This window comes from Marmota marmota, unplaced genomic scaffold (assembly GCF_001458135.2).
Source record: "Marmota marmota marmota unplaced genomic scaffold, marMar, whole genome shotgun sequence".
Classification (NCBI taxonomy): Eukaryota; Metazoa; Chordata; class Mammalia; order Rodentia; family Sciuridae; genus Marmota; species Marmota marmota.
In genome coordinates, this window is record NW_026000240.1 from 5,447,266 (window position 1) to 5,465,305 (window position 18,040).

General features: G+C 46.2%; 1 protein-coding gene across 5 annotated transcripts in view; it reads left to right on the top strand.

Annotated features, from left to right (window-relative positions):
• The window catches only part of Sema5b (semaphorin 5B), an 82,143-nt gene that overhangs the window by 43,144 nt on the left and 20,959 nt on the right, over positions 1–18,040 (top strand). For all 5 annotated transcript variants that reach the window (XM_048793908.1, XM_048793911.1, XM_048793909.1 and 2 more), the window contains exons 3-4: positions 3,191–3,290; positions 7,880–7,925. In XM_048793908.1, the coding sequence (XP_048649865.1) occupies positions 3,191–3,290; positions 7,880–7,925 (146 nt within the window). The remainder of the gene's footprint in view (positions 1–3,190; positions 3,291–7,879; positions 7,926–18,040) is intronic.

The window sequence follows — 18,040 nt, forward strand, 5'->3', positions numbered from 1 at the left end:
CACCTTCCACTTCCCCATTCTGACAGCTTTGAGTTTTCCTATCCATTCACCAAATTATCATTTGTATGTGGGGGGTGCAGGGATCAAACGTAGGGCCTTGCACATGCTGGGCTCACCAAATTTTTGTGGGCCTGGGTGGTGCCCCGGCACAGAGCCGGGCTGTGGGCTTAGAAAGGGAAGGGTATTTCCTGTGGGTACTCAGTTACCTCATGTCGTTCCTTAAAGGTGGCTGCCTTTGGTTCCCCGGGGCTGCTGGCCTGGAATCCGGACTGTTTCTCGGGTCCCCTTGCATCTCTAGCACGGCTGATCACACAGTAGGGACTCGGTTCACACGGGGTGAGCTGCGAGGCCCTGCTGATTCTGGACAGTTGCACTGACCCAGCCCAGCACTGACCCCCAGCCGTTTCCCTTCAGTCCTCACTGAGTGGCAGGCCTCCCACCTTGCAGCTGTGAGTTTCCCTGTCCCCTGACACCTGATGGATCTGTGAATAACCCCTGAGTACCCCAGAGGAGCTGCCAGTTCCAGAGTCTGACTGGCGGGTTTTCTGTTTTGTAAGGTTAAACACTCCCCCTGGGTTTCTGTTAAGGGGGCCCACCTGTGTTTCTCCGTGGCCTGCGTATTGTTCCGCTTGCCACCGCCTGTCCTTTCTAGGAGGCCGGGAGAAGCCAGTCTGGAGTTAACACTGGCAGTGGTTAATCCACAAAGTGGGTAATTGAATTGACTATAATTAAAATCACAGGCGCGTCATGGAGAATGTCATTTTTCTCTTAAAGTCGCCGTCCAAAGCCTTTGCTGCACACGGAGCTCAGGACGTGCTTGGTGTTTTAAAGACAGCCTTCCCTCTGGTCCCTTTGCCTGTTTAATAAGAGGAGGCTGGCTCCCTTCCCAAGGCTCCCCCGGGACCGCGGCGCTGCGCCCGGCCACTCTCTCCCCCCTCACCCCTTTCCATTTGCCATGTGCCTTCCTGAGGGGCTTCAGGGGAGAGACAGACACTAGAAGAGGCCCCCAACCCCACGGTCCCCATTGTCTACTGCTCTGGCTCTGTTTCCTTTCCTTCCCTCCTTTCTGGGGGAAAAAAAAAAAAACCTGAATGAAGACTGAGCTAAGTCCCCAGATGAAGTATTTGGTGTGGACTGGCCATGCCACCTCCTCCCCCACCCAGCTGCCCACATCTGGAATGCTCCTGTCAGCAGGAGAGAATTAAAGTATAACCTATTTGCCACTGATAGGGAGCACCTGGTCTGATGGAGACAGGCAAACCTCCTTCCACACACACACACACACACACACACACACACACACGCACAACATGGGCACATTCACTGTGACAGTAATATACAGTGTGAGTGGAACATAAAAGGTAGGAGAGAATGTAGAACAAAATACAACCAGGAGTGGAGAGGTCATAACCCAGGAGGTCTTCCTGGAGAGGGAGGGCCCTTGGTTTAGTCTCTAAGGTAATACAACATCCTACAGGATTTCAAGAGTGGCCTGAGATCAGCTAAAGTCCCACCCACTGGACTTAAGATCTACTCCTTTTGCCTATTACCCAAATGCCATTGAGGCTATATGATGGTTCTGTCAACCCGTAGTCACCTGCTGGGAGCAGGGGCAGGCCTGAGGAATTTGCTTCTTTTTGCTGCAGAATTTCTTCTTTTTTAAATCGTGCGTATCACAGTTTTCTGAAAAACATCCAACTCGCAAAACCTCCAGTTCTCCAGGGAGCGATTAAGTGTTTGCCTGTCGTGCAGAAATGAAGGGCTGCTTTTACTCTGTAGTGGAGGGATAATGAGCAATGATTTATTTCCCTTGGATTACTACACATACACACACACACACACTCACGCACACGCCCTCCTCTGGGCCTTATGAGAGCCAGTAGCTGGTGTGCTGTGAGAGCGCAGTGCCTCCTATTCCCCTTCACCTCCACCCCCCACAGACATTACTGCTCTTCCCTCACAGGTGCCAGTTCCCTCCCAGCTATGAGGCATGGGCTGAGCAAGAGTATTAAGCTGTCGTGGGCCAAGCTGGGAGCAGTGGGTCTCTTGAAGGAGGAAAAGTTAGCTGGCAGAGCTTAGGCATGCCCTCCCAGAGACTACTCTGCCCATTCAATTCATTTGAAAAGTCAAGGCTTTGGCTTTGGCTAGGAAGAACCTTCTTTTAAAACAGGGGTGGACACTGACAGCCCGCCCTCCATTCCTCCCATCTCTGCAGAATCTTGTCTGAAACCCTGTCTTTCCTCGTAGAAGTTGGGGGGTATAAATACATTCATTCAAACAGCAGGAGGTGCAGGGCTGAGCCTGGATATCCAAGAAGTAAGATCTGTCCAGGCCCCGGAAGAAACCCCGAGGGTAGATGCACAGAGTGATGGGGTTAGGATGGCACTAAAGCAGAAGGAGCCCCTGGAGCCCAGGAGGGCTTCTTGGAGGAGGTGGGGTGGGGCGTGATAGGAACTATTCCATCAAGGGAGAAGAGAGGTGCAAAGGTTTGCAGGCTCTTATGGGATAGATTTGGAGGTGTGTGAAGTGTTTAATGTGACCAGGGTAAAGAGTTTGAGGGAGAGATGAAATATCGTTGTTTTTTTTTTGGGGGGGGGGTTTATCCCTAAATAATGGATCATTAGGCATTTAACTTGGGAGGACAGTGGATTCCCAGAGGAGTCAAGACTTCTCCTAAGGAGCTGGGGTGGGATCCAAGGTTCAGAGTGACATAGCATACTCGCAAGATTGTTCTGGTTGCCTTTGAGAAAAAGACTAAAGGGGGCAGGAGTGGAAGCCAGGCTGGTCAGGAGGCTGCTGGCACCAGTCCAGGCAAGAGATGATGACGGCTTGTGTGCGGGAGTCGGGTCCAGAGAGAAAGAAGTAGATGGAGTTAGGGGACAATCTGGAGTTAGAACAGACAGGGCACACCAGTGTGTACTGGTGTGGCTGCTGAAGATAAGGGGGAGTCAAGGGCAGTTACAGGTGTCCCTTTGTGCATTTGTGGGGAGGGTGGAGACTTCCTCTGAACCAAGGGTCCCATGACTGCCTGCCCTGTGAGGTGGGCAGGTGGAACCCAGGCATCCTGGGGCCTCTACCCCACTTCACCCTGACTTTCACCTCTTTGCATCTCTGATCTGAGGCTGGTGCAGGCGTGGGGGGGGGGGGCCTGGTCCAACAGTAACGGAAGGGTTACCTCTCCCTCCACCAGATCTGAAGCCGTGGGTCTCTAACTTCACCTTCCCTGGAGCCCGAGATTTCTCCCAGCTCGCTCTGGATCCCTCCAGGAACCAGCTCATCGTGGGAGCCAGGTAATGAGGTGCAGGAGAGTTGGGGTCAGGTGTGGGATGCTCAGAATTGGATATAGAGACGATTACTGGAGATGACCCACATTCTGGGTTCTAGTCCTCTCTGTTAGACTCTTTCTGTGCCTGAATGTCTGTCCCCCAAGGAAGGAAGCAGGTGGGGGTCAGCGGGTGGGGGGGCAGGGGCAGGGCCTGACCCTATCTGGCATCCTGATCTCAGCCAGCCACATTCTTTAGTGATTGGCAGAAATGAGAGCAAGGATGCCTGCTGGCCACCTCCTGCCCTTGTCCCTGTGGCGATGCCAGGACCTGCCTAGTTAGCCAACTCCCGGGAACTCTGCACAGAGAAGGTGCCCAGGAGCCCCCTGCTGGTCAGCTGGCCACCTGCGCCTCGGGTGCCTATCAAAAGCCTTGTGCTGCTTTTATGAATGGCCTTACTTCCTTGGGGCCTATTCCGGGTAACCTCATTGTTCAGATAAAACTCTCTAGGGAGACCCCATGAGATCTTCTGGGTGGAGTGGGAGGGGCTAATTCCTCAGAATCCTAGATCAGCATCCTATTAGGGAGGGAGATTAGAGATGGCCTATCCTGTGGGTCTCAAAGTGGGTCCCTGAGTCAGCAGCTTCTGCGGCTGCTAGAATCTGGTTGAAAATGCAAACTCTTGGGCTTCTGGAATCAGAAACTTGGGGGCAGGGCCCCAACCTGTATTTTAACGAGCCTTCCAGGTGACTGGTGCAGGCTCAAGTTTGAGATTGGCTGGTGTGATTGGATTGGTTTCATTTTAAACATGAAGAAGCAGAGGCCCTGAGAGGGAAAGGGGACCTTCCTCATCTAGCACAATGACAAAGGACACAGGGACCAGAACCCAGGTCTCCTAACCCCAGGGCTAGTTTTGACCTGTGGATGAGTCTGTGTTATGCACTCTGAATGCGCTGATCGTTAGTTTTCCCTCTCTACTCCTGAGGTTCTGATTCAGTGGGTCTGGGGTTGGGGAGGCATCGCCCCTGGGTTGGGCCTTTCCAGGCTGCTCTGTGAAGCTGGCCTTCCTTGCCTTTTGGCCTTCTGTGCCTCTGACTCCCATTTGCTATGAGAAAAGGAGGCCAAGTCTTGAACAGAGCTGAACTGGGAACAGATGAGCTGGAGTTTTGTTCCGGGTGAACTTGACCTTTGAGTCTCAGTTTCCTCATCTGTAAATCCTGGATTTAGTCTCTATGCTGTCAGCCTTATAGGGCTGCTGTGAAGCTGGGGCTGAAAGCATTTTCTTTTCATTTTTTAAAAATATGAATTAACTGTTTATTTTGCACCAGCATTATGTGGTATGATGTAACATTCAGAAGTTACAAAAGAGCGCCCAGGGAAAAGCAGGGCCATGTCCTCACACCAGACCCTTCCTGGGGTGCCCTGTATCCTCCTGAGGGTCATCTGTATGTATGTAGGTATAATGGAGACTAAACTTTATCTTATGGTGAAAAAAGTAATTGTTTCACTTCCTACTTTGAGATGATCGTAGATTCATTCGTGCTCAGTTGTAAGAAACAATGTAGAGATTCTATATACCATCACCCAGTCTCCTCCAGTGGTCACATCTTGCTTAACTGTAGGGCAACATTGTAACCTGGAAACTGACATTCATGCTATCCTTCCATCCACTCTGATTCCACCAGTTTATATATATGTACTTTCTAAAACCCAAAGGGTAGCATCTGAAGACTCCTTGCTCTGAACCTTGTGAAAGCATTTTGGGAAAATAATGAATTTTTAAAAGTGTTTTGGAAATTACCATGTGCCAGGCATTATTTTATGTAGCATCTATGTAATAAATCATACATGCAGTAAATCATATGTGTGATAAATCACACAGGCAGTAAATTATTTTCTCTACACTGTAACCCCAGGAGATGAGTTCTTATGATTACTTCCATTTTATGAACCAGGAAACTGAAGTGCTCCTCCTGATCCACTCTGGGGCCTCTCCATGTAAATAGTGGTTATGTTTTCTGGGTCCAGAGGCTTCCCTTGCACTGCTGAAGGCACGCTTGAGTCCTTGAGCCAGGCTCTGCTCTCAGATGGACAGGGAAAGCCCATCCTGGACTGGTCCCTTATGCCTCTAGAGCTGAGGCTGTGGGTGCTTGTCTGCTTTTTCTCCTCCTTCTTTTTCTAGGGCTCTTTCCTTCTTCTTTCTCTGCCTGCCATGTTTTCTCTGTCTTCCTGACCCCCTTGGACCTGAAATTCAGGCTAGGGATATTTTTTCTCCATTTATAACCCCGCCTTGTTCCCTATGGGATTGAGGGTGGGTCTGACTGCAGAGATTTCTCTGTTTTCATCCTCCTGCTCCCAGAAGAGCCCTTGGAGATGCTGTGATGAATGATTTTTGATGGGATAAAAATGAATCGAGTGCTGCGCTGTTTCCCCTAATTTGTTAAAGCTGTGAGCAGCTGCCTGCGTCACCTGAGCACACAGCTGGGCCAGAGCCTAAGCTGGAGCCCATCTGTCCCTAGGCCAGGAGCGTGGGCCTGGGAAGCGCTGCCAAGACCCTGTGTGGGGCCTTGGGAGGGACAGCAGAGGCCTGGCGCCAAGGTCTCGAGTGAGCCCCGCCCAGCCCCGGGATAGCAGTAGAGCTGAGTGGGGCCTGGGCCTGTAGCCAGAGCCAGGAGAGGAGTCTCCTGGCCTGAGGTGTCCCCTTCCACCCCTGGCCTTCTCCAGCAGGGCCCCTCCTTCCCTTTCTGGCCCACTCCACAACTTTCCCCTCATTTCTCTTCTCAGCAAAGCTGAGGTAAGCCAGAGTCTTCTGAAGTAATTATTCCTAGAAATTTCAGGAACCCAAAGAGGAATGGCCAAAAGGAGAAAGAAGAAGGAAAAAAAAAGGAGATCCTTTGGGAAAACCAAGATTTTACATCTGCCTGTCATTAATAACACCTTTAATGTGTCTCCGTGGGCCTGTGGAATAAACACTATAGGCATTAACTAGTTCTCCATTGAAGAGATGCCAGCACTGAGGCCCGCAGAAGGTCCCCCAGCAAGTGGCTCACCTGGGATTCTGTCTGTCTCTGCCACAGGGTCTGTCCCATGAACTTGAAGTCTCTTTCCTATGGCACTCTGACTCAGGCGTTCCAAGTCCCTGTGTGGCAGTCTTCTGACTTCAGAGCAGCACCAATACTTAAGAGCACACAGTGTCTGATATTATTATTATTAGCAGCAACATTATTATTTTTTAAGGCTTTCAAGGAGCGGCCACTGGATGAAAACAGTGTTTGGGGAAGATTAGTGTAACCCGAGGCAGTGACACACACCTGTAATCCCACTTACTCTGGAGGCTGAGATGGGGGATCACAAGTTCAAGGCCAGCCTAAGCAACTTCACAAAACCTGCCTCAACATAAGAATTAAAAATAGCTGGGAATGTAGCTCAGTGGGTTGATTGAGCACTCCTGGGTTCAATCCCCACTACCACACACTAAAAAATAATTGGAACACTATGCCCTCGGGGTCGGGGGTAGAGTAACTAACTGAGCTGGAGGAGACAGAGTTTTCTAGGGAGGTGGCCATGGAAAGGTCAGACCTGGGCAGAAGGCAGGCCCAGTCACTGAGAACAGGAAATGAGGGCAAGTGGTGTGGGCGGTGGGAAGGGAGGAGAAAGCCGGCCTGCCTGAGTCCTGCAAGAGCTCTGTGAGATTAAAATTGAACAGAAACAGGGTCCGTGGTTGGGAAAAGTAGGAGTCAGGAGACAAGTTATGACAATTTAGTTTACAGATCTTTACTGGCTTTATTTTTGATTCTAGAATGCAGCAACACTTCATTCCATAAAATAGAATAAGGGTTCCGATGGGCTGAACCAAAGAGATTGGTTTTACATAGAAGGGCTGAAAAAAGCAGAAATAAAGTACAAAAAGCACTTTGGTTGTTTCAGAGTTACTTTCCTCATGAGGTGAGGACAGGGAGATAGAACAGTAGAAATAAATTGATTGGTGAACATCAGGTTACTTCAAGTTATGGTGTGTGTGTGTGTGTGTGTGTGTGTGTGCGTGCGTGCATGTGTGTGTAAGGCGGAGGCAACTCCACTATCATGGCAAGTTGAAACTGGCCTTCTTGAGAAATGTGCCTGTTCTCTTTCTCCTGATTTCTCTGAAGGTCAGTTTCAGTTTGGTGATGGGGAACTTTAGCATGAGTGACTCAATTTTGGTTTTTAGACCCAGTGTGAGGTTTTAGTCCAATAGAATGGTCTCCTCTAATTTTTATTTATTGGCATCAAGAGTTTCCTTTGGGGACCAACCAACAGCAGATATAACATAGTGCCTGGAGGTGGACAAGACTGAGTTTTAATCTCAACTCCTTGATAGACCATCTCAGTGACTTGGGCCATTGACCCAACCTGTTTCCTGACAGCAAAAATCGAGTTTCCTGTATCTATCACCAAGGTTGTGGGAAAGTTAAATGAGCTAATGGAGGTAAAGCCCTCCCTGTGTGTGGGCCCACCCGAGGCTCTCTATAGCCAGTCCCCAGTCCTGGCATCCCATGAGGCCTGGGTCAGGAGGCTGCTTCCTGGGGTCCTGCCTGCAGAACTAGCTTGGCTTACAATTTCTGTTTCTGTTTTCACAGGAACTACCTCTTCAGACTCAGCCTTGCCAATGTCTCCCTCCTTCAGGTACATTTGCTTTTCTTCCCTTCCCTTCCTGTCATTTCCCCAACTGGAAGCTGGGGGAGGGGCAAGGCAAGTGGTGAGGTTCAGAATTCAGTCCCTAGGATTGGTGACAGGAGCCACTTGCTCTTTTCCCTGGCTACAGACTAGACCCTGCTACCACGGTAACTGCCAGGATGATAGCTGGAAGCAGGGTGCAGCTCACATACACATGGAGGCACACACAGGGCTCCTGCATTGTGCAGAGAGGCTGCTGATGGGCAAGGGAAGGAAAAGAGCATTGGTTGGGGTGGCCAACTGTCCCTATTTGCCTGGGACCAAGGGGTTCTCCAAGATGCACAATTTACAGTGGCTAAAACTGGGACTGAACCAGGCAAACAGAGACAGTTGCTCATTCTAAGTCCAAAGCCTAAATCCACAGAAAAGTCTCAGAGTTCGGGTCTCAAGGGAAAGGGTATCCCTATTTCCTTTCTGAGCTTGGCCTGAGCAATCCCATTCTAACTCAGCATTTTCATTGAGCTGTGATTGATTTATTATCTGCTGCCAAGAATGACTCCCCAAGCATAATTCCCTAAGTGCTCTGAGAGGCTTTTTAATGGGACTCCTTGATCCAGAACATTTATTCCAGATTGAGAAACAGATGCCAAACCATCTCTGCAGAGGCTGAGCATTCCAGAGAAAGAATGGCCACCTCTTCCTCAATGAGGAAAGCGCCTTGCTTTTCATGTCTAGGAGGCTTTTTTCTCTCCCAGGAACCAAGCATACTTTGAGCACTTACTGTATATTAGAACTGAGCTGGGGGCTTCTTATGGTTTGGAGATGTCTGCCAAAAGCTCCTGTTAATGCAGGAAAATTTGGAGGTGGATTGTTAGATTATGAAAGCTGTTACCTAATTGGCCCATCTTCCTTTGGGTGGACTAACTGGGTAATAACTGTAGACAAGCAGGGCATGGCCGGAGGAGGTGGGTCACTGAGGGTGTGCCCTGCAAGAGTGCATCTTCCCTTCTGTCTCTACTCCCTTGCTGCTATGACAGGAGCAGTTTCCTTCTCACCATGCCATTCCCCCATGATGGCCTTTCTCACCTGGGGCCCAGAGCAATGGAGTGGGCCATCTGTGGACTAATACCTCGGAAACCATGAGCCCCAAATAAACATTCCCTCCTCTAAGTTGTCCTTGCTTAGTATTTTGGTCACAATCACACAAAAGCTGCTTAAAATGGGACTAAAGGGATATAAGAAAGGGGAGCCCTTGACCTCCAGGGAAAGATAATGAGTGATGCCTACAACCAAACTGGAACTTAGGAGTTCATCAAGTGCTGAACTACGTGCTATAGACTTTCACTGGAGCAGATGGCTAGGGAAGGGAGGCCTCCTTGTTGACCTGGTATGACATTCTGGTCTTCCTTTGAACTTGGATTCACACCCCGAGGGGCCATTGTAGCTCTTGGCTGGTCACCACAGGGGAGGTATCAGAGTAGAAAAGTTGTGCCCATTTGAGGGGAGGGATCAGGATGAATAAGGCAAGCTAAAAGGAAATTGCATTCATCCACTTATCTGTCCACTTGTTCTTCTATCCATATCTTTACCAGCCAACCTGTTCATCCATCCATCCAGCTGCCCACCCAATAATAGTAAGTGAATATCTTCTAAAGGCCAGGTCTAGTCCTACACATTGTATTAGGCATTTAAGTTCCAAAGGTGAAGCACATCAGAAATCACATATGAATCCCTTTCCTGGAGGGGAACTGTGCAGCATGTTCCTGGGGCCCAGACTGGAGCAGGGCAGGGGAAAGCCTAGAGGTAGCATTCTGTGGCCCACCAGCATGATCACAAGCAACTAGTTCAAGTGGTATCCACAGAAAACAAAACCAAAATGCCAAATTTAGCAGGTCAGGCTGGGGAAAGCCAGTGCAGAGGAGATTCAAAGTGGGCAGAAGCAAGTGGACCCAATGGTAACTGCCCTGTGTTCCAGGCAGTTGCTCTTTATTTGGTCCTCGTGGTCTGCAAATGAAGGTCTTCAGGCAGTGCCAAGGGGTTGAAGGGAAAAAGAGAGACAGATGTACAAAAATAATGGCAGTGCTGTGGGACGCGTGCATGGAGGGGTGGCCTCTAGGTATGAGGAACTCTCTGGGGCCAGCAGGGTTTGCACAGACTTCCCACAGGAGCTGCCTTTGAGGTGGAACTCAAAGGATGTGTTTGGCAGGCAGTTAAGGGAAGAACAGAGGTGTGTGACAGCATGTAGCACTGAGGGGCAGGATCAGAGGGTGTGAGGGGGGGTAAGGGTGGGAAACGAGGCCCTGAGAGAAAGAGGTCATCTTGCAGGGGGTCTTCACTGCTGAGCTTAGGGGTCCATATTTTATTTTGAAAGCAATGAGGATCTATTAATGAGTTTTAAGCAGAGAAATGGCATGAATAGACTTGATGTTTCGATCACCAGACCCAAAGCAGAGACTGGATTAGTGACGAGCCAGTCAGGAGACAATTGAAATGTCCGGTAAGTGATGAGGCATTTGCAGGAAAGCAGCAGCCATTGGAATGGGGAGAAGACAGGAAGGGATCCTAATGTGTCAGAGTCACACAGGGCCACAGCATCACATTTCAGCATCATCGGGCACACTGTCTTCTGTGTGAAGGTGACCGCTGGCATGGGGCATTTGCAGCCTTGGAAGAATTGGTGATGCTTGGACCACAAAGGTGACATCTAGGTTTCTGGCTTGCACAGCTGGATACCATGAATTGATATGGAAGTGGGGCTGGCCAGAGTCTAGTCGCTGGTTCTCCCTTGCTCAGGGGTACTTAACTTGGGCACTGGGATTTTTTAAATCTCTCAAGTGATTCCAATATGCAGCTAAATTTAGGAGCCACTGCTGTAGGAAGTTCAGAAGGCCTTGTCTGTAGATGCTGCCCATCTGGTTTGGCACAAGTCTTCTTGACAGCTGGTCTGCAGGTCATAGGTCATGTCCCTAATCAGATGTTAGGACTCTCTGCCTAATGACTGAGCCCTGGTTTGGCTCATCCTGCTCAGTATTGATCTGGTCTCAGCCAAGGGCAGGGATCTTTGGCAACCCCATAGCTCCTGCTTGAGGCAGGGATTTGGCTTCAGAGGATTCCCTGAAGAGCCCTGCAAACTAGTCTCAAGATTACCAGGATCTGGTTTCTCAGGGGTCTAACCCCAGAAGTTCAGACTGGATTCTCCTGACAGGAGGAAGAAAATGAATACATTTTATATTCACATTCCCACAGTAGGAGGTATTGGCCAAAAAGGGAGAGAACACACCGGAGGCTTTGGAAAACCTTTCTGCCTCTTCTCTCTCAGGCTAGTGGCAGACTCTGGTCTCTGGTCCTCAGTGTGGTGCCTCAGGTCTGCTGTCTGGCCCTGGCATTTGACTCTAAATGCCACAATTCAGCAAGTACCCCAGCATGGCCCTCTCTGGGGGCTTCATTGTCCTCAGTGTCTATTACAAATGGCTCACCAGCGATCAAGAACTGTAAAGAGCTCCACCATATTGCCGACAGGAGAAGACACACACATAAGTTAGAAGGCTTCATTACAGAGCCAAGTGAGTCTCCCACTTGGCCCCAGGGTATGATTTAAGCAAACTTAAACCTCAATGTTTTATTGATGGTTTAAATAATTAACACTCCTTAAAGAAAAATCTAAATGCAAACAGCTTATGCAAACCAGTGTCCATTAAAGGGACTTCTAAGTACCTAACTCTCATTAAACAATTAATGTAAACTACTATTCCTTAAGGAAAATTGAAATACCCAGCTCCTTCCCAACTCTCAAGCACCAAAGGGAGGGGAGGCGTGGAGGGGAGGTGCAGCTAGGAACAGATGGAGCCACTGTGTCTCGGGCAGGGGGAGGAGTAGTGAGGGGTGAGCAGGGAAAAGCAAATCAACTCAACTGTGATGGTTATTATTGGTGTAACTTGATAAAATGATCTTGGGAAACTTCAAAAAGGAGGTGAGCGTTCATCAGTGTCATGGGGCTGCCGAGAAGACCAGCGCAGGCTCTCTTGAATTTGGCAATTAGGAGCTCCAGAGTGGTCTTTGCCAGGACAGTTCCAGGAGATGATGTGGGTGGAAGCCTAGTTGCAAATGATCTTGGGGTGCCGTATGTCCTGCAAGTGCAGAAATGAGGACAGGCCTGCATGTGTACATCAGGATACACAGTGGGGCTTTGTTTGAGACTGGGCGACATTGGGATGATTCCTGAGCTCCCTTCCAGCTATCTCTGTGTCCCTCAAACTCAGATCTGGCAGTCTGGAGTTGTTAGAAGTCTAAACTCTGCAGAGTGGGGAATTTTAGGGTCAGAAGATGTGTTAATGCTCAGCCATCATCTCTGGCCTCCACCTGTCCAGGATGGTCCAAGGAGACCACTGGCTACTCTCCCCAGCCACTCTGACTAGAGATCACCACTCTGGAATTTCTGGGAACAGTCCTAGTTTAGTACTCTGCACAGCTTATTGAAAGTATGTGTCTCTCTCCACTCCCTCACAGAAAGCCACTAAAGGCACCGTGAGAAGTTTTAATATGTACAGGTCCATGATGACAGAGAATGACAGAGGAGATGTCAGTGGAGAAGAGATTAAATGCATTCTGTGAGTTGGAAAGTGGATAGAGGGATCATCCTGACTTAGCAGAGCAGAATAGATTAAAGAGCAAGCTGAGTCCCCAGCAGGACTCAGAAATTGGGGTGCTGGAGATTGCGGAATTTAAGGATGAACCACAATTTTAAAATCTGGGATTGATTGAGATTCTTTATAGGGAGGTCAGAACCCAGGTCTCCCACTCACCCTCTTTGCCTAGCAAAGGAGACTGAACTCTTTCTCCAGAGACCACACTGGAAAGGCTTCATATAGGGACTGCAGGAAGGGTGGAGGACACGGATGGCAAGTGGAGCAAAAGCGAAGAGCTCAAGTGGAATTCTGCTACCCTCATCCCTGCTGCATGCCCAGACTAGAGACTGGAGGAGTTTGCTGGAGAAACTCAACAGGGCCAAAGACCAGACTTCTAGATGTGACAGACAGAACCTCCTAGTGAGAGCCTAAGAGTACCCCACTGGCAACCTAAGAGAACCTACTCTATATAGCCACCACTCTACATAGCCCTACCCAGGGAGTTTGCAATGGGCTATTTAGAACTTTCCTCTTAAATCAATCAAATAAATTCAACTGTTCATCATGTAAAGCTTCATACACACATACACACACACACACACACGCATGCACACGCACATACACAAACTAGTACAGTGTCCTCATAGCAGTTTAAACACTTGAACAAGCCAGGTGTGGTGGAGGACCTTTGTAATCCCAGCTACTCAGGAGACTGAGGCAGGAGGATCACAAATTCCAAGCCATCCTGGGCAATTTAGCAAGAACCTGTCTCAAAATAAAATAAAGAAGGGGCTGAAGGGGCTGGAGTTGTAGCTCAGTGTAGCTAGATTGCTTGCCTAGTATGCGTGAGGCACTGGGTTCAATCTCAGCATCGTATAAAAATAAATAAACAAAATAAAGGTATTGTGTACATCTACAACTTAAAATTTAAAAAAAAATAAAGAAAGAAGAAGAAGGGCCGAGGATGTAGCTCAGTAGTAGAATACTTGCCTAGCATGTTCTAGGCGCTGGGTGAAATCCCCAGTACTACAAAAATAAATAAAAGCTTCAACAATAATCAGCTCATGGTTACTCATGTGTCATTGGTAGCCCCTACTTCTCTGTCCTGAATCATTTTGAAGCAAATCCAGATATATCATACCATAAAGATTTCAATATGAAGAACTAGGGGTGTGGCATCGTAGTATATCATTTGCCTACCATGGGTTAAATCTCAGAGCATGGGGAAAAGAAAAGTCAAAGAAAAAGATTTCAGCATGCATTTCTAAAAGATAAGATTCTTTTTCTGCAGTGAAATTAATAATTCCACATCACTAAATGTCCATTTAATATTTAAGCTTCTCTAATTGTCTTACAAAATTTTAAAACAGGCTTGGATGTCCAGCTCAGTGGTAGAGCTTTTGCTTATCACAAGTGAAGCCCTGAGTTCATTCTCCAACTCCAGCACTGCAAAAGAAATTTTTTTTCAAAATAATTTTGGTTTTTTTAAAATCAGGATCAAAATGTGTTATAATTAGTTAATATGTATCTTAGGCCTCTTTTAAACAATACTTCCTCTCTTTGTATAATTTATTTATTGAAGAAGCCTGGTCATTGTCCTATAGAGTTTCCTGATTACAATTCAGGTAGTATAACTCAGCATATTCCTCTAGTCTCTGAATCACTTGTGAATTGATAGATCTACAGACTCCATTGATTTGGATTCTGGCAAGATTATCTCATAGGTGTTATTATGTGTTTCCCTTAGAGGGCACATAGAGTCTGATTTCCTCTCTTTTTTAACATTAGCAACCATTGATTATCATTTCCTAGGTCCATTAACTGTACAACTTCTATGAAGACAAACTTCGAATCTAGTCCTTGGTTACCCAATGATTCAGTCATGCAAGAAAGGCAAGGGAAATGTTTGCTAGATAGGAGAGAGATCTCCTCTCCTCTCCCTTTGTTCTTACATGACTTCTTGGCTGGATCTAGGAACCAATTAATACAATGTTGATTAACAAGAGAAAGAATACAAGTTTTAATAATTTTATTTGTACATAGGGATCTTTACATGACAGCAAAATCCAAAGAAATGACCAAAGCAGAAGTTTTTTATACTTTTAAATAAAGAACAACAAATTTGTGAAAGAATGACAGAACAAATTGATCTCTGAACTAGGGATGTCACTAAGAGATACATGGGGGTTGGGTGTAAAAGCTAGTGGGAAATAAGGATTACACCAATGAATTAATTTATTCCGGTTCATTACAGCCCCAATTACCAATCTTGGATGATTAAGACTATTATTCTGCCTTGGTATAGAAAGAACACCTTTACTAAAAGAATCTTGGATTGGTGCATGTAGAAAAAGTCAGGCCAAAGGGCTCTTTCTGAAGTTCCAACCCCTCAAGTGATTTTGGCTTGAAATAATAAACATACCAACTTGGCAGAATTTCAAGATAGTGCATCTTTAACTTCTTCAATATTCTGTTTTCATTATAGTTTTCAAATGAGGAGCTGGTTTGATAGTATGCTTAATGGTGGATAATTAATTTTATTCTTCTATTATCATTATTATTATAAACTCATGGATTCACACAGAGTTGATGTGTTTCAATCCATTGCAGTTCTCTTTCCTGACTGTCCCATCTTTCTCCAGTTGGGCGGGCCTCTTCAAGGTGGCTCCTGGGTGCTGTAAACCCAGCCTGGTCATCTTCAGCTCTGTCCTTGCTATCTGGTATAATAAGCCTTCCCAAGCTCCTCTTGCCCTTCTGCTGCCCCACACCTGAAATCAGCTATTTCTTCAAGAAGCCCTGGTTCCTTTCAGTGGGAAATGGTTAGTGCCTTATTTTTTTAATATTTATTTTTTATTATAGTTGGGCACACACCTTTATTTTAATGTGGTGCTAAGGATCGAACCCAGGGCTTTGCACGTGCTAGGCAAGCTCTCTACCACTGAGCCAAACCCCAGCCCAGTGCCTTATTTTTAAATATGCACAAATAGCCAAAAATCATCAGATCTTTGAAAGAGGAAAAGGTAAGGGGAAAAATTAAGTAAATTAACATAAGAAAATTTGCCAAAACAGAGGGCGAATCTTCAAATTGAAAAAGTTGACTGAATTCCCACGAGATACCTACACACATCAGTGCAAGATTCAGGTCTGTTATTAAAGAGAAGATGAGAAAGCATCCAGAGCCTGAAGAAAAAAAAAAAGAGATAAAGTCCAGTACAGAGGATGGGGCGTAAGAATTGCTTCAGACTCCTCAATAGCAATGTGAGAATCTAGAAGACAATGGAGAAAGAAAGACCTTTAAATCCTGACTGACAATTGTTTTCAATTCTGTATCAAAACCGTCAGTCAAGAATGGAGAATAAATCAGACATGCAATAATTTTAAAAACAAATCTACCATATTCTTTTCCTTAGGAAGATACTAGAGATGTATTCCATCAAAATAAGCAAAGTAAATCAACAAAGGTGGAAACATGGGATTCAGAAGGCAGGAGAGAGGAGAGAGGCAACCCCATGTCCACAGCCAACAGGAGACTACCAGCCCCCTGGGGCAGGAGGACAGAGGTTGGGAACAAATAGATCATCTAAATAATTTATTGATGGAGTTAGAAAATGGGGTTTGTAAGATGTTTAGAACATTGGGGAAAAAAACAAATAAATGAAGAAAATCAAAACAAACAGTCATTCAAGAAAGGAAACCCCATCCAACTATGACTATTTGATTGATTCTTAGATGCACACTTCTACATTCTAATCAGTCTGAAATCAGGATGTGTCCTGCAGTCATAACCATCTTAGAATCTCTACTGGCCAGACTTTGGTCCTGATGTAGTTGTCATTGCTGTGCAGGTGTGGGCTTGGTCATCATTCTGGTGTTTTAACTGGACAGCAGCAACCCCTTGACATTTCAGTCATTTTGAGATCATATGAGGAAGGAATATGAATCTGGGTTTGTCAGAAAACCCCCCTAAGCGCATTCTGGTAAGATCAGGAAAGTGCCTGCTGGGGTTAATCCCTAGCACAACTGGGGGGGGGTGGAAAGGAGGAGGATAAAAAATGTGCCAGCATCCAAACTTGCAGAATGGGGTGAGTGGCTTGGGAGAAAGTCCTGGAGACCAAAGTGGCCCACTCTTTAGGAATACTACACCACTGATGCTGGGTAGTTAAAAAAAATAATAATATTCCTCAACAAATAAGCAAAAAGGTAACAAAAAAGTGAACATTGACAGAAGTGATTCAGAAAAGACTAACACTGAATTTTAAGATTAAGGATACATAATTTTGCTTCCGTTTCTTTTCTTTTTTATGTACTAGATCAATATGTCATAAAAATACATGTCTAAATAAGAGCACTTTCAATAAGTTTACATTAAAAATTTAGATGATCAGAGAGTTTGACTTGCAGTGTATTTTCTTTCTTTTTTTTTTGTATTTTCTTTCTTAATGGCTTATCTTCACTGAAATCTGGGGTACTAGCTGGTAGCAGTGAAAAATTTATAATAATGTGAATATGAACATTGACTTTAATTAACGTGAACTAATTGTAATGGGAGGATGGAAGAGGGAGGGAAGATGTATGTGCACTTTGGGACAGGATGAACAGCGATATGTAAGTGGGAAAAATCTTTTTTTTTTTTTCTGGTACTGGAGATTGAACCCAGGGGCACTTAACCACTGAGCCACATCCCCAGCCCTTTTTTCTTTTTATATACAATTTTTTTAGTTGTAGTTGGACACAATACCTTTATTCGGTTTGTTTATTTTTATGTGGTGCTGAGGATCAAACCTAGTGCCTCACATGTGTGAGGTAAGCACTCTACCGCTGAGCCACAACTTCAGCGTCCCCAGCCCTTTTTATTTTTTATTTGAGATAGGGTCTAAGTTGCTGAGGCTGGCTTTGAACTTATGATCCACCTGCCTCAACCTCCTGAAGCACTGGGGGTAAAAACTCTTTATAACAGGGAGTGAAAAGATGAAATCTGAGACAGATACATTCTTTTGAGAAGTTTGTTTAAAATGAAATAGAGAACCAACTACAATAGGTAAAAGTTGTTGTCCTAGAGTAAGAGGGTTGGGAAATTGGAGGAGTATATGGCTAGGATTTTTATTGGTACATTTTTCATATATTTTTTAAAAACCCTGTGCATCATTATTTTGGTTAAAATTTTTTTTTCAAATAAAATGACTCCAAAAAGCCCACTCTGTGCTATTATCATTATGAGTATACACAAATTCTCTTAGGGCCATTGGGCTAACTCTCAATAAAGGAATCTGATCACGAGAGGCTACTAGATGAAGCAGAAAGAGCTCTCTCAGAGCTGGAGTCCATTGTCTGGCTTTGTGTCTTGGGTTTGTGGCTCACTAGCTGCTGACCCTGGGCAAATTATGCACACTCTCTGGGTTTTGGTTTCCTCACCTTTATGTTGAGCAAAAGGCTAATGCAGTTTCACTGGCTGTTTCCAGGATCAAAGAGAGAGAGAAAAAAAGTCCCTAACACAATTTT